Source organism: Mycteria americana, chromosome 2 (genome assembly GCF_035582795.1).
Source record: "Mycteria americana isolate JAX WOST 10 ecotype Jacksonville Zoo and Gardens chromosome 2, USCA_MyAme_1.0, whole genome shotgun sequence".
Classification (NCBI taxonomy): Eukaryota; Metazoa; Chordata; class Aves; order Ciconiiformes; family Ciconiidae; genus Mycteria; species Mycteria americana.
Window position 1 is genome coordinate 40443030 of NC_134366.1, and position 26079 is coordinate 40469108.

The 26079-nt window shown below is 37.2% G+C and overlaps 1 protein-coding gene across 4 annotated transcripts in view; it reads right to left on the reverse strand.

Moving 5' to 3' along the window:
• The window catches only part of TBC1D5 (TBC1 domain family member 5), a 306295-nt gene that overhangs the window by 82209 nt on the left and 198007 nt on the right, over positions 1 to 26079 (reverse strand). For all 4 annotated transcript variants that reach the window (XM_075493115.1, XM_075493118.1, XM_075493116.1 and 1 more), the window contains one exon: positions 4027 to 4169. In XM_075493115.1, the coding sequence (XP_075349230.1) occupies positions 4027 to 4169 (143 nt within the window). The remainder of the gene's footprint in view (positions 1 to 4026; positions 4170 to 26079) is intronic.

A 26079-nucleotide genomic window follows, 5' to 3' on the forward strand; every position in this document is an offset into this window, starting at 1 on the left:
TTAAGGGGGCTATAAGAAAGACAGAGAAGAGACTTTTTACCAAGGCCTGTAGTGACAGGACAAGGGGCAACGGTTTTAAACTGAAAGAGGGTAGATTTAGATTGGACATAAGGAAGAAATTCTTTAAGATGAGGGTGGTGAGACACTGGAATAGGTTGCCCGGAAAAACTGTGGATGCCCCATCCCTGGAAGTGTTCAAGGTCAGGTTGGATGCGGCTTTGAGCCACCTGATCTAGTGAAAGATGTCCCTGCCCATGGCAGGGGATTGGACTAGATGATCCTTGAAGGTCCCTTCCAACTCAAACCATTCTATGATTCTCATCTCTTCCGGACAAAATGTATAATATTATCCAACAGATAATGGTGGTTTTCTTAACAATGATAGAGAAAATAGCAGTAAAACAAAACAAACACCCCTTCTCTGAATATGCATATTAGAAGGATTTCTAAGAATCAAATGTAGGATAAAGTTTCTGGAAGGAGATTCTGTGCAGTGCAAATTTATCCAGTCTCAGCAGTAGCTGGACGGTGCTGAAGTTCAGTGATGAAATATCTTACACTGTTGCCAGCTGCCTGGTAATAAAGCTTGGTGCTTCTGTACCTGTGCTTTTCCTTCACTAATTGGCTTGGCAAGAATCACATCTGGATCCAACTTTTATTGTGAAAAGTTCTCACTTCTCCAAAGAATGTTATTGGTATTTCTAGGGAAAGGAGTAGCTAAACTCCTCTACACAGAGAAAGCAATCTTACTGCCTTTTGATTAATATTTGTTATGCAGTGCCCAGAGGAACATGAAATTGCTTTCTCCCTTCTGCTTTAGAGGAGACTGACTTTTCTCTGTTGGTCCAATAACCACTCCTGGATGCAAGCAGCAATAATAGTGGTGGAAAACATGTAAACTAACTGTACCTGTCCTGAACAATGTCCTAATTTTCTGCCACATGTCATTTCTTATGAGTTTAATGCTTGATGCCACCAATCCGGTATCCAGATGACTTCCTAACCCAGGAAGGGTGGGACTACTTTCCCCCTGCTGCTTTACGCATGGCTATGTTCTCTTTAGTAGGCCCTAAACTGAGTTAAACATAGATAATATGAACATCTTGCACTATATCAAAAATAACAAATCAGCTCCTCTAAGAAGAGGCTGTGGCTCCTTTATTTCCCTCAAAATATTCAGAGAGCTTTTAGGTAAGAAAAAATATATCCTAACAATGGCCATAGCTAGTCTTCAAGTGGGAACATGGTAAAAATATACTTATTCTAACACTGATCAGTCAAAATTGGCTCCTGGTGCAATAATGACGTTAGTTTACTATGCAAAGTATAGACAGGTCTTCCAGGTTTGTTCATTTTTGTCCTTCTTGAAGGGAAGGGAAGTATATAAAATATTAATATTTTTGCACTGTACCCTCCCCTCCATTCTGATTTCATCAACAACTGCCTATACATCCATGTTGGTGAAAGAGAAGTAACATATTCGTGCTTCTGATTTGACAGATTTTAAAAAAAGAAGGTTGTTTTGCATGAATTTTTCCAAAGAAACCCAGAAAATAATTTATTAAAACTTACAGATACTTTGGTACACAACCCTACACTTGGCTTGTGAGGATTATCACTCCATGGATAAAGCTCTGCTTGGATACAGATGTAAAACTGAACAGAGCAGTTTACAGAATGGCTGTGTACATGATTATGTATCTGTAATCTCTAAAATGTATAAACAATAATCTAATAATCTAAATGTTCACTTCTCCTTGAATAATAATATCGTTTGAGTAACAGAGGATTTAAAAACTAAAATAAAACTAAAATAAAAAATATAGCAGAAATAATACTTCCTTAAAATCACATCCTCGAGAACTTCATAATAAAACACAGAAAAAAATCCATCAATTCCCAAACCAGCAACTTCTCCCCCATCCCCAAATGTGTTGGTATAAAAGAATCCGCATAATGTTTAAACTTTCAAATGCTTTCGGTACCGTATTATTATCATTGCTTATGTTTGACATTTTTATAACTTAATATCTTAGGAGCTCTATTATTATTCCTATTGTTTCAAAGTTTTTAAACTGAAAATTTCCAGACGGTTTATTTGTAGATGATTAACATCATCGGATGTCTTGAGCTAACATTTCCTTTCACCAAATAAAGAGAAGCTTTTAGAAACTTATTTTATTTGAAAATGTTTTTAAAAATATTACAACAGAACTTTGAACTCCATTCAAAGCTCAAATATTATCAACAATGAACAATAAGGAAAAATGGAAAACTTTTCTATTACAGATATATTAGAAAAGCTTTCTTTTATCAAATCAAGAACTGTGAAATCACTATAGTTTGAGCTTGCCTTTGAAAATATATTCAACTTTACAGTATTTATGACTGGGTATTTTGTTTCACCATTCTATTATGCTTAGAGTAACTAACTAGGTCCAACTATAAAATAAAAAGTTACTTATTACAGAAACAGTATATTTATGAAGTATTAGCTTTCCTGATGAGATGACTTTGCATCTCACTCGGGCAAATGTACTCCACTTTAAAGCTATTTACTACTCCATTTACTAAGCCTGCGGATTTCAGAGAAAAGAGAGAGACTGATTTCACACAGTTGCATAGAACACATTTTTAGCTCACATTTTTAGTTACCTCATACCAATACTTGTACATGAGCACCACAAAGCAAAAGAAAACAAACCCAGAACAACCTTCCCTCCCCAAGAAGAGAGAGAGTGCTTACAAACACAGTTCTAAAGTTTTTTTTTAAAGGGAAATGATGACACAAAATAAAATACTGATGTTAAGAAACATTTTTACATGCATCTGCACTACATATCTATACCAAGAATTTTAAGATTATTTCAGTTTACTGCACATAAACAAGCCAGATTTAGATTGCAGAACATAATGACCTGGAATCAGATCATCCTGAAACAGCAGCATTAATTTTGAAACCTCTAAACTGAATTAAATGTCCACTTCTTTGAGAGGAATGTAAGGTAGCTCTATGTGCTGCATGTTTATTAAAAAGTAATTAAAAAACCACATGAAGGCAGGCAGTGGAACGACAGTACGTGTAAAGTACATGCACGTTATATTTTCAAGATTGGGCCCTAAAATAGGAACCACAGATGTTGAAAACTTCATGTGTCCTAGAATACAAAATTGTGTCAAATACGTGACCTTGTTATAACCTAAAGCTTACAGATTGTATATAATTAACTCTGAACAGCATGCTACAGAATTCATATATTTAATGACAGACATGCATCTCACTGCAAAACGCATACTTTGTTGCAGCAAAGTTGTATATAGAATTTTTTGTAAAATACGATGAGACAGAAATAAAAGCCTTTTAATTCATCATTACATACCTTCCTCTCCCATTCACAATTATATAAACTAACAACATTTTTGTGATTTCTTGTTTGTCCCAACTTAATGTATTTATTGATCATCACTAACCCATAAGAATTCACCTTTGCACATACTTCAGGCATACTAAAATAAAATAAAATGAAATTATCAGTTTTTTAAAGATGCCACTCTTGCATAGAAAAAACCTATTTTGTAATTGTTACTCATCTCTGCATTTACATTTCCTTCAAGATATATCTTCAAAAATTATGAGTCATTGCCTTGTGCATTTTCACGTTTCTCACAGCAGAACAGCATAAAAATATTTCCAGTGTCAAAGGGAGGCTTTTCTCAATTCATCAGCTTGGTCAGAAGGTGGAGCTCTATACATACCTGTATCACTTACTGCACATAAAATCTGCAACTCCATATAAAAACACAGAACTACTCAGAAAACAAACCTGAATTTAACTCCAAGATACAATTTGTTTCATAAATACAGCAGACCGCATCTGATAATAAATGGCTCCTCTCCTAGCATTTGGAACGATTTTCAGTATGTTAAAAAAGTCACAATGAAATTTAGCATTTCTTAAGTCCTCTTTTTCTTTGAAAAATAGGTTTGCATTCTTTTTGAAAGACTGTAAGATCGTTGGTACTTACAGGCATCTCTAATATATAACAACATGGCTACAAAAATGTAGTCAACTAAATTCAGGGTGATACTGTCAGCAAATAGAGCATCCCAGACAACCAGAAGGTCCTGAAGTGGGAATTCACGTCCAAACAGGAGCCTTACCCATCGCCTGAAAAAAAAGGAAAAGATGTGATTTGTATTTCTCCGTTTTGCCAAGTATGGTAAAGTCAGGATACACATCCCAGCATCATCTACAATCCAAAGCATTTTACCAGTAAATTTTACAAAGCATGAAGATCTGTGATAACCACTTAACTAACTGTATTTGTGGAAATGTTACTGCATCTACATTAAAAAAGCGATACATTACAGACTGTAGAAGCTTAATTGACTAATATTATTACGTGGGTGAACCTCAAAGGACAAAATATATCAATCCTATATACCATATTTTTGAGCATTTAATGTGATAGTGATCTAAGATGAAAAGCCGAAAATGTTACGCAATAATAGCCTGGAACAGCAAAAACAGGAGGGTGAAGCCAGTGGTTTATGAGAAGCCCTGAAAAGCCCAGGCAAGTGAAAGTCAGTTGAGAGGCAGATGCCAAACAGCAGTTAAAATGGACCGGGTCACACTTCCTTTGAAGAGGCTTCCTCCCTGTTATTGATGACAGTGTTTGCAGCTCCATGTAAAATATGCTATTTTGATTAAACCTAACTGGAATCTTTACCAGATTTAGTGATAATCTCCATGTAGACTGTATCATTAATTCCTGCTCATACCTATGCTCTTTTCATACCTAGCAAAATGTGAAAACTGTCTTATTAAATGCAATATTTGCTTGAGACTGGAAGCTTGAGATGCAGATGAAGAAAATTATTTCTCAAGATTTCTTGTTTCCAGTTCTGGCTCTTACACTGACTTCCTTGCTGACCTCAGGAAAGGCCCTTCCCTTCCCTATTCCAGAACAGACCCGCTAGCTTTGTACCTTTTTAGGTAGGATTATCTAAGGTTACATTTGAAAGAGCCAAAGAATAGTTAGTAACATTAATCCTGAAATAGTTATTACGAAATGGACTTAAAAATAATGAATTACATTTTTAGCTGGGATATGCAAATTACTACGCATGTGGAATCTGTTTATTCAGTGGCAAGAAAAGATTGATTGCAAATTTCTGCTAAGCAAATTAAGTCATTCTTTAAGACACGCAAAAATTTCTCAAAAGGCAACTAGAAATTTCAAGATTACTTTCACTTGTAAGAATTCATGTTTAACCACTTTTGTCCCAGAACTCATTGTTGGTTTAAGGCATGGAGTTTTTTTCCTGATTCCAGTAATAAAAGTTCATTTCTAGACAAATGAATTCCAACACGTCAGTTGAGCACAAGCTTTTAAGATAGCAACAATCCGTACAAAAAGACTCTCTCTTATAAAGGGACTGTTTTGTGAATCAAGGTTTTGTTCACTTAAACTTTTATTCCCCCCGCCACTGGAACTGCATGTATAATCCGCAAAAACATCCCTGTTACAGATTTAGAGATCACTACACAGAATTTTTTCCCTTGCAAGACATGTTCCCTTTTAAAAGGGAAAATACGTGATTTCAAAAGACAGCATTATCTCATCCTTATATCAAACATTTACGTTCTAAGGTCTTGTAACTTTTTACGTTAGTGCAGTAATTATAAAAGTCGCAATATTAGCTATGACAAAATACAAACTCTATGTCTTTGCCTCTCTGATCAACCCCCTTTCCTATGAGGACTTATTTTCAGGCCTCAGAAAAAGAAGTCAGAAGAACTGTTAACACAAAAGCAAGGCTTAGCTAGTGCATTTAATACCACGTCTGTTCTGTCTAAGGGATTTTACCATATAGTGGCACATTACCCTACAGTGCCTAGCCTACAGGAGACTATTATCCTATGGTGACACAAACATTACCCAAACTCTGCGTGAAGCCTATTACTTGCATTAACAACCCCTCCCACCTGTAAAACCACAACTTTCAAGTTACACAACCTGTTAGGCGAGAAATTGCAGCTGAGCTTGAAGCATTTGAGCTGACTTTGCTTGCAACTACCAAATCTCATTCAGAAGCCTTGCTAAAAGTCTAATACACTTCAAGGGAAAAAATACACCATGGTGTAATGGGATTTGTTATTAGTCTTTTATTAGAAATCTCTTTTGCTTCTTTACTACTTCATTATGCAGTGTTAATCGTTTGTAGATGCAGGTTTATTCTGCTCAAGCAGAAGTCATTCCTTTTTTTCTCCTGCTTTTATATTTTCTCCTGGGAAAATTAAATCTCAGTCCCCAGAGGTATCATGTTTCACAGATGTAGGCTGCTGAAGAACAACTGGACTTCCTTTTGCAACCACAGTATTACTGTTAATTATTTGAACCTTCCTGTCTTAAAGGGAGTAAGCAATTCATACTGTTGTAAATGCATATATACTAACTGCTCTCTTATTTTCTTCGGCAGCATTTAGCTCACAGCATCTATAAACCAAGGACCCTATTGCCTATGAACCATGCTGCCATATGGCAGGACTTCACTCGGCTTTTATATTCAGAAAAAGGGATCTTAATTCTTTAAAGTAAGTGTCCGCACTGAAAACTGTCTTTCAAACTAACACGTTTTTATTGCTTTTACAAATATTTGCCGAGAATTTAAGACACACTTAATAATTGCATTGGACATGATAAACCTTTTTTTTTTTTTTTTTTTTGAGATGGCTGTCTGTGGTTTAATTATTGTTCTGTCCTGTTAATCTTGCCTTACATCTGTTACACCTGCAGACTGCGAGGCTCACAATAGTATACCTTTATCACATGCAGTAATACAATAATTCATATTTTACCAGGCATACTTAGCAATTAAAATCTACAAAAAAAATTACAGATTCTTTAAAGCCATAATACACCAAGGTACTACTACCTACATTGTAGAATATGTAACTGTATCTTCCACTTATGATTCCTATATAATTAAACCAATATTCTCAAGAGACCAGTAATTACTAGCAAAAGCTAATGATTCATTAATGACCTTACAATATAGAGAAAGCAGGAGAAAACTGTGCTCTAGTAAAGCCATTAAATAAGGCAATGATCCAGCCTTACCAGTTTTAACTAAAACCACAACCATTTTGACTGAGATTTACAGGACAATTCTCCAAGCATCAATAAAATTAACTTATGTTATGTGTTACATATATTTAGCTGATTATCTACTCTGTCTTCTTGGAAGGCAGAGAATTCTTCAAAAAGAATTAAATAAGCCTAAGAAATGCTTACAGATGAGGCAATACAAGCAGTTTAGGAGTGTTTATGAGGACAAAACAACACAATGAAATCAGAAAGAATAAGAAAAAAACCTAATACCAGGAAAGGGAAAGCACGACTCTGAAGCTACTACTAAATGACTAAATCCAGGACCTACAACTTGTCAACAAGTTGCCTAAAAATTCCACTCTAAGAGCCTGTTTTCAGCCATTTATACTTTTGCTAAATTCAATCTTCAGTACAATTTCCACTCCAAGCATCTGCTCAAGGCTTGATTCTTTTTATCCGTTGATACTATTCATTAGAACAAGGTTAAAAGAAATTCTGCTCATGCTTAACTTATTTTTTCCCCAAGCATTTCATTAAGAAGGTCTAGAATCAAAACAACAAGGTCTCTGGTATTTCCTTTCTACTGTGTATATTAAAAAAAGGCTCAAATTTGATAATTCCTTGGTTGACCTAAACACAGCAGAGTGCAGATTTCCACCGAGTGTGTTCTGTTTCTTCCTAACTCTCCCCACCAACCCCACGGTGCATCGGCCACCCCGTCCTTCAGCCCAGCTGCACCCTCCTTCCTGCACGGGAAATGGCAAGGGTGCCTATCATCCACCTGCAATGGCTAGTGCCGCTTAGCGGATGTGACGGCGGAGGATGCTGTTCTCCTAGTTTCCAATGCTTGCAAGACTCACTAGTGGGAGTCTTCCAGAGAAAGGGAGGCTCGGTAGGATTTTGCAGGATGTCATGTCATTCTCAGTGCAAGTTTTGCTGCTTTTTTTTTTAAATAAGAAAATTATTTACATGGACTGCAAGTATTGGAAAGAACACCATCTTATCAAAACTAAGCACTCGGAAGCTGAGAAATGCCAAAATTAACATCAGTTGTTTACTGACTGAGAAAATGATATGTAAGCTCTGTCTCTTTAAACTCTGTCATGAATTATGTTCAAGCAAACATTTGTAGCCAGTGCAATTTACTATGTAAAGTCATGGTCAATAATTTAGGAGAAAGGGTAGACAGACTCGAGCTGTGATCTGCTTGTTCAAAAATAAGATATGGAAAAAGGATGAGGAGCAACATTTGTATAACACTTTCAAAAGTACTTAAAGCTTATACGGAAGATAAAGAATTAAATAGTTGAAAGCCTGGCAGTAAGCACTACTCTGGACTGACTTGACGCCTGCGCTATGATTTCAGACGTCCATGTTTCTACCCTACGGACACAGGGTGGGCTGCAGTTGGAGACGGCTGCGCATCTCCCTGGCCGCCCTCTGCAGAGGCACCCTGCAGCAGGCAGGGCTAACACGGGGGCTACCGCTCCTGGAGCAGCGCTTGTCAACACTCGCGTGGACGAGGAGAGCAAAGACAGCTGCAAAGAGACAGCAAAAGCACCCTCAAAAGAAGACGCTCGATACCAGAAACTCTCCCGGATTTGGTAGTTGTCACAGTCAGAGGGGAGACGGGCAAGTTGAATCAGAGGATGAAAATTACAGGCGTGTAAAGATAGTTTCCTTTCTTTTAATGACATGAAGGAGACCAATCAAGACAAGCTTTAGCAACATTTCAGCTTAGACTTGTTACACAGTACATTTCTCCAGTGTTCTGTCTCCTTTCTTAATAAATCTTGTTTTTATTAAGACTCCCGTGGCTTTATACAGTTCAGGGATTTTGTACGGAATGTCCTAAAGAGATTAATAAAACCTTCAAACAATACAAGACAGCGAAGGAAACATGCCTGAAGTATAATCACAACTTGTTCTTTCAGCTACTCTTCAACAAGGCTCTTGTGGAAGGGCAGTACTGCCCATGGTGCACGAGAAACCCTTAATGATCACAGATGAGAAGAAAGGCAAAAAAGCTAAGTGTAACAATTAACAAAATGACATTTCTAAAATAAACAAAACCTTATTAAAATTCAATATTTTGTCAGAACAGAAAGAAGCATGTGAAATGCCAGTGAAGCAAAAAAACTGGTATAAGAAGTTATGTGGGAAGCTCACCAGCCTTTCAGGGGTTTACAGAAACTTCTGATGTGTTTGATCTAAACGCTGAAAATTTTACATACAGCATACCCTCACATGCACACCACCCATAGAGGATATACAGTGAGATATTGTTACAGCATATGTTGCATTTTTTGCCTTAATCTACTTAACTTGTGAAGGGAATGAAAACAGACATCTTGCTACAAGATGTGTTTACTTCAACCATAAATTCAAATGTTAATTCTGGATTTATTAGATAAAATTATGTGGCCTTTGTCATTTGAGAAGGCAGATGAGATGATCAGATTTTCCTTAGGCTTTAAAACATTTAAATATTACAGATTTCTACCACATTGTCTCCAGCAGTGTATGTCGATTGTACAAAAGTGTGTGTGACATGGAGGGAAAAAGTGTGTGCCAGCATCTAACAAATCATTCAGCTTCTCCTTAGACTTAGAGATAACAGAAAGTAGATAAAAAAAAGATTCTTCTTATGTGTACACATACACTTGCCTTACCTGTGTAAGTTATTTCAGGTTTGTATGTGGACTACTCTTCTGCCAGAGAACGACATACACACTTTGGTGTGACCGTGATCTAGGTGGGATTGTCCTGTCCTGCGCTCCCATGCGGGGTATTCATTTCATCCGGCTTCTCCTGTACTGGCTGCATGAAGATTTGGTGGATCATTCCACCAAATGCATGAATCATGGCTACTACTGTTGGATGGATATAGTGTAGGGCTTTTGGTTTTTTTTTCTGGTTCAAATTTTGTTTGGTTTGTGGTGACATCCACTACTTTTTAAAGTTTTGCATAGTTATATTAAAAAACCCTCAACTTTAAAAACTATGGTAAGATCCACAGGCTTTCTGTTCCATGGCTTAAAGAGTAGGGGCCTTAAAGAGTAGTTATATGCAAAGATAAAAATTATGGTGTTTGAAAAGAATACAAATAAAAATGAAACTACACATTTACAGTAGGGATTATATGGGTTTCAAACTCTACCGTAGGTTTTTCTGACAGAAAATAAAGATTTAAAATTAAATAACAGTGATAAAGAACACTTGTTTATTAATATAAATCTACTCAAATTTAGGCTAAGTGATGAACAAGAATCCGATACATAGTATACTTTGTTGCCTTCTTTCCACTGGGGAAAATGGTTTTGATTTGTCCTGTTGAAAATTCCTGTGGTTCTACATATCCTGAAATTTTTTTATATTAATTACTTTATCATACACAGACTAGCATAACTCTTTAAAATAAATACCTTTAATTTTATTTTTACAAATAAATTATGTGACATGAGCAGCTAATTGTTATTTGGATTATTTCCTCTCCCATTTGGTTTCTTTAAGATTACTGGCAAAGATTACTCAGTTTTGCATTAAGAAAAATTCTTCCTGTTTTTGGAAGACTCTATGCATTTCATTATTAAAGAAGGTTTTTCTTTCTAAAAAATGAATTCCTAATAATTATCCCCCCCTCCTTACTATAATTTACCCATCTTGGCAAAAGCATTTACCACTCTCTTAAGCCAGACCAATTGTAAGATACCCACTTGCAGGAGCGCGCTTAATGAAAAAGGTGCCACTGCATCTTCATAGCAGTAATGTTTAATATTTTTAGGAATGTACTACAATACAACTATTGAACCTATTAGCTTGCTTTGGGTAGGTTTCAGCTCTTAACTAACTTTAGGCACTTGTTTTGGCATCAGTGCTGCCCTTGGCTTCAGACTTTCCATGGTTGCTGCTGTCACCTACTGCTGCTCCCCATCTACAGCCAACTTCTTGGGTGGCACCAGTAACTAGTGCTGGGTGCCTTGGGCATCTTCACCGGACGTGGTGGTGCCCCTGCTAGAGGGAAGATAATTTTCCTTCATGTTCTTGCCATGGTCTTGGTCCCCAGTGTTCTAGCCTGTTGTACTGGTTTAAGTGTTGATAGCTATATTTTGATGTTCTTATGAATTTGTTTTGGAAATTCTTTCATGGGAGTTTAAGGGAATCCACTTAATGCTGATAAGTGACATATTTTGCTCCTTCATGCAGCCATTGCAAAGAGTACATTTCTCCTGCCACTTGACCCTGCTGTCGTATACACCCCAATGACACGAAATTTTCTTTAAAACAACTTTTACAAAGAGGATTACTGGTAACCATACTCACTAAAACCTATCCCTGATTTTAAAATTCTGCTCAACATTTCTACTCTACTCTATAACAAGGGTACCTGGTTACACAGGGCATGGAAAAGGCTGAAGTACTGAATGCCTTCTTTGCCTCAGTCTTTACTAGCAAGACTGGCTTTCATGAATCCCAGGTCCCAGAGACAGGGGAAAAGGCTGGAGCAAGGAAGATGTACCCTTGGTGGAACAGGATCAGGTCAGGAAATACTTCAGCAAGCTGGACATACACAAGTCCATGGGCCCTGATGGGATGCACCTACGAGTGCTGAGGGAGCTGGCGGATGTCATTGGGAGGCCACTTAATAATCTTGGATTGATCATGGCAACTCAGAGAATGTCCAAAGACTGGAGGAAAGCGAATGTCACTCCTATCTTCAAGAAGGTTAAGAAGGAGGACCCAGGGAACCACGGGCTAGTCAGCATCACCTTGATCCCTGGGAAGATGATGGAGCAGCTAATCCGGGAAACCATTGCCAGGCACATGAAGGACAAGAAAATCATCAGCATGGCTTCACCAGGGGGAAGACAAATGATACACAAAATCATACCAGCAAAAAGCCACGTAAAATATACACCAAAAGATCACCACAAGCAGCTCTTCCCTTCCCCCCCGCAAGCCACAATAATGCCATAAACAAAAATAAAAACCCTGCAATGACAAGTAGACCACTGGAGAAACTTGCCTAAAGGTGTGGTGGTTTTCCATACTGGAATCTTTAAATTCTCATCAGATGTTATTACAAAATTCTGCATAGATATCATGTAAGATTGGATCTGATTCAGAGATTATTTGATAAAGTTCTATAAAGGCAGGAATTCAGACTAATTAAACTCATAAACCTGTATAATCTTCGGTTACTGCTCTGATTTTGCAATTTATTTGATTGATCTTCTTAATGCAAAACTCCAATAACATGAGTGGTTGAAACAAGGTCTTAACCTGTATGTAATTGGTTCACCTTTTCTTTACCTAGTGGATGAACTTGCTTTTGACTTTTTTCTCTGAGAGAATTCTAGTTTCTCTGCATATTCAAATACTTTTTAAAGTAGTAGTTTTATGCAGGCTTTGTCAATGGTTCCCCCATCAAATTTGCAATAGTCTATTTCTGGAAAAGCTTGAATCTAAATTTATTTGTAACAGTAATTATGGACTAACACATTGTAAGACACAATGACTGTTTTCGTTACCAGTTCTGATCTCCATCAGTGTTAGCTTGCTGTACTGGCTTGGTTAGATTACAGACACTTTCCTCTTTCCACTTCATCCCTCTAACATTTTCAGAGGCTATTTTGGTTTTTAGATACTACAAGACTGTAAGCTTGCGGAATAGGAAAGAGTAAAAAAGAACCCTCTCATTTGTCTGTTCAACTGATTTGAAAATGGATTTGATTAGTATCAGAGAGAAGTCTGCAACTGGCTTTTGCATAACACTAAAAACTTCAAAAACAGAGCTAAGAACTTGAATGTGTTTAGAGAAAGAGAAACCAGAAACAAGCTTCCCATTTTTTCAGTAGGAAAGGTGGGAGAAACCGGATCTTTTGGGTGGATATTTATATTGTGGGTGTAACTCTTAAATGATCAGAGATTTGCACTGAATGTAGCATTTAATTTAAAGAAACTCTGCAGTGGGAGAAGAGTACAGTGTCCATTCCTCCTAAAACATTAAAAGTTAAAATACTTCAATTTTAGTTTTTCACGTAGACAACACTTTACAAAGGCTTAGTAATTAACAGCTATTACAAGCATTGTATTGACATTGATAGCCTGTGTTGGCAGTAAATACTAGAGACATCCAATTACTGGACTATAACAATTTACTGCAATTCATTACTATGAAGGGTAGATAAAACTGTTGTACTCCAGTAGCTACCTACAGAAAGGATGATCCTAATAAAATAACTAGCATAGTTTCAGCCATTACTGAATTTTTTAAAGGACAAAAGTTCTAGACATTTGCTAAGATTTTTTGAAAAGGTGCTTCAAGTTGACAACAAATATCACAGATCAAAGTTGAGGCACCCATTTTTTACATGTTGGCCAAAATACGGAGGTAACAGCATGAAGGGTCCAGCTGTTACCCCATGACTCATTTAGAAATTATCTGACCTAAACTGTGCTTTTATTTCATGGAAAAAGACTGAAGAACACTGCTGTGTTTCTGCAAAACAACTAAATTTAAACAGCTCAGGCAATACCCAGATTTAAAAAGCAAGGTTCAGTGTGATAGGTTATGGGGATAAACTAGCAGGACCAGAGGGGGCTGCTACACTCCACTGGAAAAAACCTTTTAAAGTCAATGATAAACACCCCTTAAGTGCAAGGAGTATGGGACTTCATCTCTGATACATATCTAAAACCCTGAGTGAATGACCAATATCTACACTCATAAGAGAAAAATGTAAGACCTTGAAGGTGTGCCTACTGACTGAATTCTTACTGCTCTTTGCCTCTATGCAATTCAAGCCCACAGTCCTAAATACTGATGATGATGCATGTGCATTTTGTTTTGAAAATCACTGAAGAGTAGCAAAAACATTTCCTTTTTTTAACAAAAATAATTACAGGTGAATGATTTTAAACACTGTTTGCTGCAATAAACCTATTGAAACAAAAGAGGCACTTCTAAATTAGTGAAGTTCCTACTGATATCAGCTATTAGCAATTAGGAACTCCACCCCCCCAACTTTTCCATCTTTAAACAGCAATGATTAAATTTGGTTTTAAAGTGGAGAAATTATATTAGAAAAACAACTCTCAGTGTTGCAATTAAAGCACAGTTCTTAAGATGATAAAATAAATTTGCTAATAGCTTTATCCATTGATTCAAGATGCACGCAGTAGGCTTAAAAGATACGACGATGCTTTTGTACAATCTCTCTTTAAAAGAGGAATCTATAACATTTTACTGTCCCATTTTGTTAAATCTTCTATAGAGTTACTACATTTCTCTGTAGAATCCACCTGGACAAGATTTAATCAAAAAGACATGTATTTTAAAATAAAAGGAAGAGAGATAATTTTGTTAATAGCTCTGAAGTAAACAAACAAGTACTGATAAAATATTACGAAGTTTATATTCCATCTTGGAGACTTCCCTATCACAATTAAATAAAATGCCTTTTCTGTCCATAAAAAATTAAAATCTACAATTGAACTATCTTTCTGTTACTCTGTATTGCAATGTTAAAACTGTATTGCAATGAATGAACTTTTTTCTGGTATGCTAAATAAAACATATTAAATATTTCAGGAGATTTAACAGATAACAGAAGCTATCTGTCTATGTCCAGCAATGGAACTGCTACTGGAAAACATGCTGTATTCAAACCAACAAGGCAATATGCCTGTTGTGAGTGTACCACTAGTTTACCAATCCACCTTAGTCTTTTCTTCCTTTCTAATCTCATTTCTCCACCACAGGTGGTTTTTGGTGTTACAGAGAATTCAGTTGATAACGAAGACAGTTTTAGGTTTTCATAGTAAAATTAGAGATGGCAATATATCCAAGAATATGCATTATAAAGTAAAATGGTAACTTTAAGCTAATTAAATTATATATCAGATTGGCTCCTTTATCTCATAAAACTGCCTAAATATACATCAAACATATCTGAAGTAAAAGGACATGGCCTTTACAAAGTGATAATATTTCAGTTGGCCTTAAAGCATAAGAAATTGAAATTGTGATACTTTGATATGAAGAAAACAAAAAAACTTATTAAGCTATTTGGCAGCCACGCTCAGAATAAAACAGGCACCAGTAATGAAGACTTTATGAACATCAACAAAATCTTACAATACATACCTTTTGCAGAAGCCTTATTTTAGTATTTGGAAAATTCCTGCTAATTATGCTAAATATGAACACAGGTAAAACTAGACCACCACAGATAAATAAATTCCTTGCCAATGAACTGGTAAGAAAATGCGTAGAGATAATAGGACATCAAAATAGATGCAAAAACCCGCTAACAGATACTTATTTAAAGTATCATTTTCTACGCATCCAGGATTTTGTTTGGGTATCTTCCATGAATAACGAGCACCCAACTTTACAGCAACTCTGTGGAGGAGGGAACTCTGCTGGAAATTGCCTGTTTGGAGCTGCTGCCCACAGGGGCCAGACCACCTCCACAGCAGCCCTCGATGGGGAGGGAATCCTGGCTTTCCATACTACTTTTCATCGCAGTATAATGGAGTTATTCCAGAGATGCTTTCCCTTTGAGAGTCAAAATTAAACAGCAATAAACCTAAAACGGACAGAATTACTACCTACCACCTGAACTGGGGGCTTATTTCTGCAAACCTCTTTATAATTAAGTATATAACATTTCAAAATCTCTTTGTGGCTCTCCACTCCAGAGAAGAAATTTATTTATTTTTTAAAATGGGGAGGGAAGATTTATATAATCACCGAATTCAATATTACATCTATTGTACGCTCTAAAACTAAATTAAGAAGCTGTTCAGAGGCCATACATGCAGCAGTCCATTTCAATCTATTAGTCTGGCTAAATGCCTTCATACATCCAGTGAAGAGAGTCATCATCATCAATCTGCCAGTTTTAGTGACCAGTCAACTACATGTTGATGCATGCACCGAGGAAACACAAGCATTTCCTCTCTGCTGTCGTACTCCTAAACATAAGAATCAAGTGAGGCTGTTCCAATAGGCAGCACACAAAATGATGATTTAGCTGCATAGTGTAAATAACTGTTAGAACCACCACTTTATTTATAACCTTAGTTCAAAGGCAGAATATAAGTTTGGAGCCCAGTTCCATTATCAAGCAGGGTAAGGCAAGTAAGAGTTAACTTCTTTTGCCTGGTAAGTTAATTGCATCATTGGTATCCAGAGTCTTGGTTTAATTTAAACTGTTAAACAAAAAAATGCACACTTCGAAGTTGTTTTATCCTCTCTGTAGATACTTTAAAAAAGTTGGTTTACATATTAGTTACAAGAACAAGAACTTCTACTTTTGTGAAACAAAGTACCGATGACTGGTGGAGTGTTGTGTTGTGTAGCGGCAGCCTTACGGGAATACCGCTTCTTTTCAGAGATGCACAAGGGCTTAGTGGTCTCATTTAGCTACCTATGTGCCCCTGCAGAAGCCCTACTAGCAATGAAACACTCTGGTGGCAAACAGCTAATTCATTAATTAACCACAGTATTTGCTGGAAAGGAAAGCACTAAACAATGCTGCACAGAAAGTGCAATTGCGGTTGTTCCAGGTCCCTGTCTGCAGTATGTGCGGCAGAGGCAAGCAATGCCTATGCTGTTTCTAATTATTCCAATTATCATGGCACACTATGAAAACTTGATTAATAACACTGAAGATATTGTTGTGGCAATTAGCCATATGGTTGTGGGACTTTATTCTGTCACGATTTAGCCATTAGCATCTACTTATGTTTGTCAGAACAGAGCATCCGTGACAAGTTGGAGTTCCGCTCACCTTGCTGAGTCCCCGGTGAGCAACACCAGAGAAATGTTTATTCCTGGGAGCCCTGCGCCTGAGTAAATTTTTCATGTGGCATCCGGTCTGACTGGGGACAAATGTCAAGTAGCTTACATGACGACCCATCAAGCCAGGCTCTCTCTGCAAAAGGTACCTTGTGAACGGCTTGTCAAGGCAGACTTCTTTCAGGGGAGGATTTGACCAGTAAAATTAGTGTCAAATGTCTTGTATTCAATGTTTTCAACAGTTAACTGTTCAGACAGCATGCACCTACCCTTATTTAGACTTGACGAAATGCTCTATTATGATTTTACACACCTATGAGTTACATATTACCATGTGCTTGAAATTTATATCTCCAAGTAGAGGGACCATGTATATCTCCAAGTATATCTCCATGGGGTAGCACTACTGTCAGGCTGGTCAGCTGAACTGACAGCTACGTGAGCTCACAATTTTTAGGAGACATCTTTTTGAATCACAAAGTATACCTTAAAAAGCAAGCTTATTTTAATTGTTCTTTTCATTTTGTGGTCAGAATAACTGCTTATCTCTAAAAGTTCATCTCTAAGACACAAGGAGAAGCTTTAAAAGTCATTCATAACGGAAGGCTGCCTTTTTTTCCTCCTGGAAGCATAGCAGTAGTCTTACCATTTCCCTAACATTTCTTGCAAATCAGCTAACGCAAATGTGTTTATATTGGCACGTCACTCAAAATCAAAATGTTTGCAATCAAAGACAACTCCAAACTTGACTAGTTGTCCACAGTTAGGAATCAACAAGTTAGTCCTTATTAAAAGGAGTAGGGAGCACTAAAGAATTAGCATCTTGCTGCACAGGGATGCCATATATACAACTAATGAAAGTGTGCTGACCTATTTTGGACATGAGAAGAGGAAGCAATAACCCAAGTTTGTGGAAATGACAGTAAAATGACACTATGTAAGAAGTCTTTAAGAAGCACAGAACTTTAAGAAAACCCACAGTACTGTAAAAATTCACCAGCTACTGTTAAAAAGAACAATAAGAATTGCTATTTTTCATCTGTTTTTCCAATACAACTACCTCTACCCTAACGGTAGCTGTCCTTTTATAGTCACTATCTTCCACCTGTATAGATCTTTCACACACTATGAGGAGATGGATACATCATTTAAAACCATAAAAGTAATTGTAAAGAAATAAAAATAGACAGAGGACTCTGAGCAGGTGCAATATTTTAAACTAAATTTAACTCGTTATTTAATGACAAGAATTTTAGTTGACAAGACTTCTGGGCATAAAACTTGCTGACAAACGTCCATATAAGAAAACAAGAATGATGTGCACACCTCACACAGCTCACTACTAATAGGGATATATCAGCAAAATAGTTATCGGCAAAAGGGAGGGACTGGACCCGCTTCTCATCAGACATACCAACTTTTAACGGAGAGCTAGTTCTAAAGCTGAAAAAAAATCAGTAAAACCTTTTTTCCATTTATGCCCTTTTGATTGAGATGATCAAGTTTGTTTTTAAATAACAGTGTTTGTGGAAAATTATATACTGACTGTCCTAGAAATCCCATCTGTGCACACAGACATTCATATGTGGAGGGGGATTGGGTGTAAAGGAGGTAAATAATTCAAAGAGGGAAACAAGGAGAGAAATAAATACTATGCAGGAAAAAAGGACGAGATGAAGGATAGACAAGAGGGAACAGAAGATTTAGCTGGAAGGGAAGTATCAGTGAGGTTTTTTTTCATAGGAGCTGTGGAGAACAAGACGGATGACCTAAGGGGTAATTTGTGTGCAATGTGGGCGCTGGGCTCAGCCCTAAGCCTGTGCAATGGATTGAGCTTTCTCCTTATCCATAGCGGGTGCTGGTAGGAGGTGAAAGCAGCAGCATATGGCCTCGCTCAAAGCTGAACTGACTGTTCTCTCCAAAGGGGTCTGCAGGACTCTCCCCCTGCCCACCACACGGCTTCCGAGATAGAGAGAAGACCCTGCAGCTGGAGTTGTAACCCTGCAGAGGGAGCAGAACTGCCGCTTTCTCGGGCTGCGTTCTGCTCTTTGCCACCCTGGAAATCTGCTTTCTACTTTGCAGGCCATCGCAAGAACACAATTGTGATTACAATGAAATGAATAACGAGACTGCAGACTATATGGTCTGACGGTTAAGATGATGTACCTGTTTTCTACTTGTTAGCCAACCACAAATTTTGGACATAGTATAGTTGAAGATATGATGTATTTTCAGCTAGTACTGATATTCAGTATTTAGAGCGAACTAGGAGGATGAAAGAGGAGTTAAAAACTATGCTATCCACATCCAAGGTCAAATCACACCCATGCCTGAAATACGGACAGATCAGATGAGACCATAATCATTTCTCCTTGGCCAAAGTAGTTGTCTGCTAAATCTCTATGCTAGGAAGAAGTTCTGTCCTGGGAAGGGATTTTGGCGTGTGCAGAAAGGCAACGTGGGACAGGAAACGTGAGAGTTTGGGTTGTCCTGAGAGTTGGACACACATTCGTTGCCACACACATTTGGCACTGGCCATATGGGCACCCAAAGTCCAAGTCTTACAGTAAGCCATGCTTTAAAGAACTCTTGTGTCCCAACTCCAGCCAATGCTGTAGAGAGACAGTGGGGGCTATTTCTTCTCCATTTCTATCTTATTTCTACAGGATTAAGTATTTTCAGGAACTTTCTAATACGTATATGTGGGTTTCTGATTATCCTTGGCACTGCAAATTGGCTGGAACTTCTAGACCCTATTTTTGTCTGCTAATTCCCTGTTTTAGATTAACTTATTGATATATATGGACCAAAAGCAGCCACAATGAAAAATATGCCAGATTTTACATCTCTCTCTGCCTCAAACAGGTGCTCCATTTCAGAAATCAAAAAAGTACTTTTTATTGTTTGTTTCTTACAAACCAGAGGTATTCCTCCAGCAAAGAATTCAAGTTCCAATTTTCTGTATGCTTCTCAGAAATTTCAGGGTAGAAAAGGGACACTAAAAATCCCTCTCCACCTCTCTGGCAGAAAATCTGTTGCACAGTTACACATTTGAAATAACAGATATCTCAAAATGACACTAATTTGAATTCTATTGTCCTCTTTATACTTTGATCTGTTTCCTTAAAACTGTATTTTAACTTACTTCTAAAGAGAAATATCTTTTTTCTGAACCTACCACTTTCCAATGCTAATGTGAGAGGTGCACAAGGGACATTTCAGGACTGTTTTTAGGCAGCTTGAAAATGGACCTGACATCCTAATCCTCTGGCATTTCCTACGACTGGCAAATGCAGATGGGGAAAGTGTCAGTCTGATGGGGTAGAGGTGAATGCCTGTTTCATCGGAGGCATTTCCATGAATGCAGGTAGGCTCTTCTGCAGGCTGCTCCCTAGCTTTTAGAGAAATAGAGCTATGGGGAGGGATGTGATCAGATACAGGATAAATGATCCCTAAGGGGAGGTATGAAAAGGAAGGGCTGGAGGCTAGCCGTGTCTAAAGGGTAATTTATTTGACCATACTTTTCCACACTCCAGCATAATGATGCCACAATGTACCTGAAGGGTAAGAAGCCAGAAACGTGCCTGGTGCGGCATCTGGTCTAGTGGAGCCAAATGCATTTGTCTCTTAAACAGACTGATCATCCCAGGCAGCACAGCATCTAGCACTGGCAACCACCCACCAGATGGACTGAAATATTCCCTTCAGTTTGTGGGAACGGAGTAGCACTTTAATACAGACCGCACTGATTCGTGATAACCTCAGCAATTCTTCTAGGCACATCTTCTCGACTGAATTCTTGCTCATGGTTGTTTGGGATGTAGGTGGTATTTATTTGAAGGAAATTACGCTATTGAGTATTTAGTTGGCTGTGACAGGTAGAATGCATCCTTTGAGGAAGTGGCATCTATCTCTGTCAGTTGAACCACGCTGTGAAAACACTTGCCAACGATTATTATAAACTTTCTTACTGCCTTGGATGGTATTCCACTATCTTAGATATGTGATCCCATGCCTGTTTTAAAAGGTCACTGTTCAGGATACCAATCATTTATGGATTTTACTTTCATACAGAACTTACATGGTCTCCAAAGGATCTGTTCACAGAGAGTTTAGCAAGCTTTTGATGTCCAAAACAGGCTGACTCAGCAACAGCTCTGATTTGGATCAGAAAATTTGAAAATGTCGGCTATCCTTGCAGCAGTATCTATTATTTTTGGTTTTTCTTCTGTTAGAAGCTCGAAGTCTGAGGTTTATACCTTAAGACCTCACTCATACTTGAAGGAAACAACTTGTACCACAAAAATGATTGGAGCAATCACATTCAGATTTCCTATTCAATTGTCTGCTGAAAATTATCTTCAGAAGATGCACATCATCTCAGACTTCACCTTGGCTTTGTGAGAATTTGTGGACTCTTGGGAGTTCATTTTGATTCTGTCCAATCATTAGTAACAAATATGACTTTTTAAATCCAGCATCAACTTTAGGAAAGCACTTGGTGAGGACAGTAAGAAATATAGTATGGAGAATAAAAGAAGTGAAAGCACATCCATCTTTGGAAAGCAAATGTAACCCACAGGATGAGGCACCAATTTAGGAATTGGGAGACATAGCCATAGGCAAATTATTGTCCCATATAATTTCCCTCTCTTTATGGAAGATAAGCGTAATAACTTTCATCAAGTACTATGTATTAAAATCTTTATCAGAGAAATCCTTAAATTAAAAAGTGGTATTTTAATATTGTGATAAAACAATTACGAATAATCTTTTCATGAATACCACAATATATAAAATGATGGGGTTTTCACACATCAAATCCAGAGGCTGAGATTCATATATATAAGGATATTCTTTTCTTAGCACTGCCTAAGGTGACCGAGGCCAGTATTTATCAGTTAACCTATCAGTATTAGAAAACAACAAAAGATCACTATTTCTGATTCTGAATGCGTCCTTCAGAAATACAAATTTTACATATACACATCAAGAAAGGAAGAAGCTGCATATCTGAGGCAAGAATGGTGCATAGTATAAGACAATTCTTCTACTTGCAAAGAGGCCCTCTGAAGGCTGATTGGTCAAATGTAGAGATGTTATTTTAGAGACTTTAACAAGTTTGGAAATAATAAATAAATTTAAAAAAACACCTAAAAGACACCAGTTTTATGGCACACTGTACTTTCCTTCAACCTTATATTTCAAAATCTAAATGAATCCTCTCCTATCCCTAGTCAAAAACTACCTTACCACTTGACTCCTCTACTAACAAATCTCTGCTCCACAGGTATCAGATACTTTTCAGATTCACTGGCTGATAACTTACCTATTAAATGCAGAGCAATAACCTGAACTCAAACTTAGGTTTTCAGTTTGGTAGGTTTACTTCAGAGTTGAAGAAAAGCTTGTGTGCATGAAAGCCTGCGTGCTTTTTCAACCACAATGGTTGCTTTAATGAAAGATTTTATTACTACTTACACACCTTGTCTTGCTATGTTATTAGCCAACAACGTCACTATGAACTGTTTAATTACTGGCATGACTAAATGAAGCATATACCTTCACGTACATATTTCTTGTATTTGGTCAGCAATACTAGCCAAGAGACGAAGATACCTGTAGTATAGAAGCTTTTTTTCCCCCGTGTCTCAGAAAACTTCCTGAAGTACTGATGGTGAATCTTTTTAATGTCTAATGATAAATGTATTTAACAATACCTTTATATTGTCTCAGTCAGACAAGGGCTCTAGTGATGCTGAACTTGCTCGGAAACTACTGATTTACCATCATTGCCTTAAAACTAAACATCCTGCTACAGAAAGGGACAAACCAAACCTTTAAAGTGGTTTGATAAACTTTTTCTGAGCCCGTTAGAATTTACAGAAGGCAAAATGGTTCACTTAATTTTTGAGGGTTTTGAGGTTATGCCCCTTGTATGACCTTTTGACTACAACTCCCCTTCAATTTAATGTTGATAATGAGTATTAAAACTCAAAGGCATTGAACCAATTGCTGTCAGTTGTGCCATTGCACAGATATATGCAAAATTATTAATTATGTGAAATGCAGATTTACCAAGATACTAAGTAAACTCTTAATGGCAAGAATATAGGTGACTTGGGTGCTAATGAACTTATGCACCCCGGATGATTAAAAACTGGAGTGAAAGGAGGACAACAACGATATGTTCCGTTACTATTAGCAATTTTGTACTACTTGATGATGATGCAACTGAGACTGGTGTAGCTGCAAGCATGACATGTTTCCAGGAACTGAGGCCAGAGGAGGTGTTTTAACCAAGGAGGTACCAGGCAAATAAGCCTCAATCTGCACTACAAATTGGGCAGAGTACAGAATCAATGAGCTAGTGGTGGCTTTAACTGATGTAGACACTGACTTTGTGGAGCTTAGTGACTTTTCTATTGTATAGTTATAACATTGAGTTTCATTACCATGCCAAACTGCTCCCATATAATTCATTCAAGGCAAAGAAGAATGATGCTTCAAAGCAGAAATTTGAAGTTACACAGTTAAAACTCAGCAAATGCATACACCTAATTCCTGTCACATTGTGAAATCCTAGTTCTGCATGTACATCTTCTCTAGTTCTGATTTTTATCAAAATATGCATCATTTTTAACACTAATTTCTATTAAAATATGCATCATAAAACCTAACAGATGCATGCAAACAACATATTGTATTAACTTCTGCATTTTTTATTCTTTATTGAATCCTCTGTATTGCATTAACTTTATTTTGCATTTTCTCTGTTTTTCTTTCACTACCATAAAAATAATTTTGTTTTACTAATGGTATTCTAAATGGTTTCAATTGGATCAATTCACTTATCATTGGGGTGAAGAACTGAGGAGGGGTCAGCATGTACCTTAGCTGCTGAAGTCAATTTTCTGCTAGACTGAGTCAAGAGAGCAACACTGCATCTGTTTGTATTGTTCTGTATCGGTAAATGAAACTTTCCTTTTTTGTTTTTTTAAACAAAAGCCTGGTATTTGCAAAAGCTGTAAGACTGTGGAGACCATAATCTAAAATCATGAGAGCCACAATTTTTATGACTACAATCTTCTTTCCCTGGTGTTCAGGCAGTGGTTTTGGGGTGGATTGCGCTGCATGAGTTCTGATGAGACATTTACAATCTCCTTTATGCAAATTACCCCAGCAGCTGTTTAAGAGCTGTGGTTGTCAGACCAGGCAAGGAGAATGTGATTTGGTATGTCACAAATGGGGCAGGGCTTTATTAGGCTCTGCTAGAAAGTTTTAGCAGATGCCTTAGCACAGATTCAGTGTGATCCTGTAACCCCATTATAACTTTATTGCTTATGGAAAGGAAAGCACAAAAAGCTCCCAAATACTGTGGGGATTCTCGAAAATAAGCACTTCACACAATGCCTATTTCTGAATTAAGTGTAAATAATAAATGTAATCTTAACATTTAGAGTGGAAAAACTGCAGTTTTCCCCAGAGAAATCATATGCAGCTGAAGGAGTTTTCCTGGGGAAAAACTCAGCAATAACACCTTTAAGACTAAGAGAAAATTTTATGAGTAACTGATGAAGGCTGTTTTTCGCCTTTAAGAATGACTCATCATTAAGCAAATGCTACCATTTACAGGTATAAACATTAAGATCCTTTGATAAGACTGCCAGTTGAAAATGCTGCATCTGGATTAACACTGGACATCCTGTGCTCAGGAGACAGATTAAAAGATCCGCAGAGGATTCTTTTAGGACTGAAAGACAGCTCCATCCCATTTAGTCCACCTCCCTGTCATTGTGAGTTAATGTATTAGAGGTTTGCTTTTTATTAAGATTCATCTTATACTGACGTTTCTTGTTCTTCTTACTCTTGTCATCACACAGCTCCAGAACCTCACTCCTAGAACAGGTAGCAAGAATTACAGCCCCCTTACAGCCTTCTGATAATCAATATATAAATTTGAGGCCATTTTGCATCATTTTGCTTTTGGCAACATTGTCCAGCTTTAACTCGCTCACCTTCTTACTCAATATTTATTCCCTGACACATTTCTAGAGACCAATCGTATCCTCTCATCTTCTGTTTGACTTGACTATAAAAGTTAAACTCTCCTAAGCTCCTCTTGAAAAATGATGAGGAAGCTAGATGCTAGCAGCTATACTTTAGCAGTTTGGATTCACCTTTCTTGAATACGGTTAGCCAGAAATGTATATGGCATTTCAGATGAGGTCTTACTACTACCTATACAATAGCATCAACACTTTCCTATCTCTTCTAGAAACACAGGTAGCCTGATAGCATTTGTCTTTTACACAGCTCATCAATTTGGTGGCTCCTAGATGTTGTGACTCACTTTCATCCTGTTATTGAACTTTTTGGGGAAGTGAAAAACACAATCCCCTTTTCTTCTGCTCTATCAACCTGTATTTTACCAGTTATGCCTCACCTGGCTGGGGGGACAGACGTCACTAATACTGCCACCTAGTGACAATATATAACATAAACCTATATTTAGCGGGAAAAGTATTTTTTTGGTTTTAAGCCTCTGTGAAAATTTCTCAGAATACTCCAGACTTAGTTTTTTAAATGCTAAAAAGCTGTAAATTCTAAGTCCTCAGAAGAGTAATGTGACCAGTCCTTATTCGAGTCTATTCAAGGACTGAGAGTTGATAGAATTTGAGTTTTACATAAATACCAAAATAAAATACTTTTAGAATATCAATATGTCATCATTTATTTTAGTCTGTAAATATGACTGCAGTTGTCTGCTATTCATCTAATGCTAGTTTCAGCTTCCCTTTACATTTTGGGTTAAGAATAATTTGGGTTAAGAACAAAAGAGAGTCCAAAGGAGATGACTTGGAGTGAAGGACCAGTGAAAATTGTCGTAACAGTAAATTACATTTTACAACAGTAAACTATATACTGAGGGAATTAGGCAAAGGATAAAATTTTATAACAGAACAATTTTAAGGGAAACCTCAGTACAGTAAGCATATCATCCTTAACATGTCTGTGTTGCTTAGGAGGATATACTACATTCTTTCAAGATTCAAGGTCCACGCTCTGAAAATACTACCCCCAGAAGACAACTGAAAAGTAAAGGGAAAAAGAACTTGAATCTACCTTCTGTGTATGCAAACACATAGTGCAGT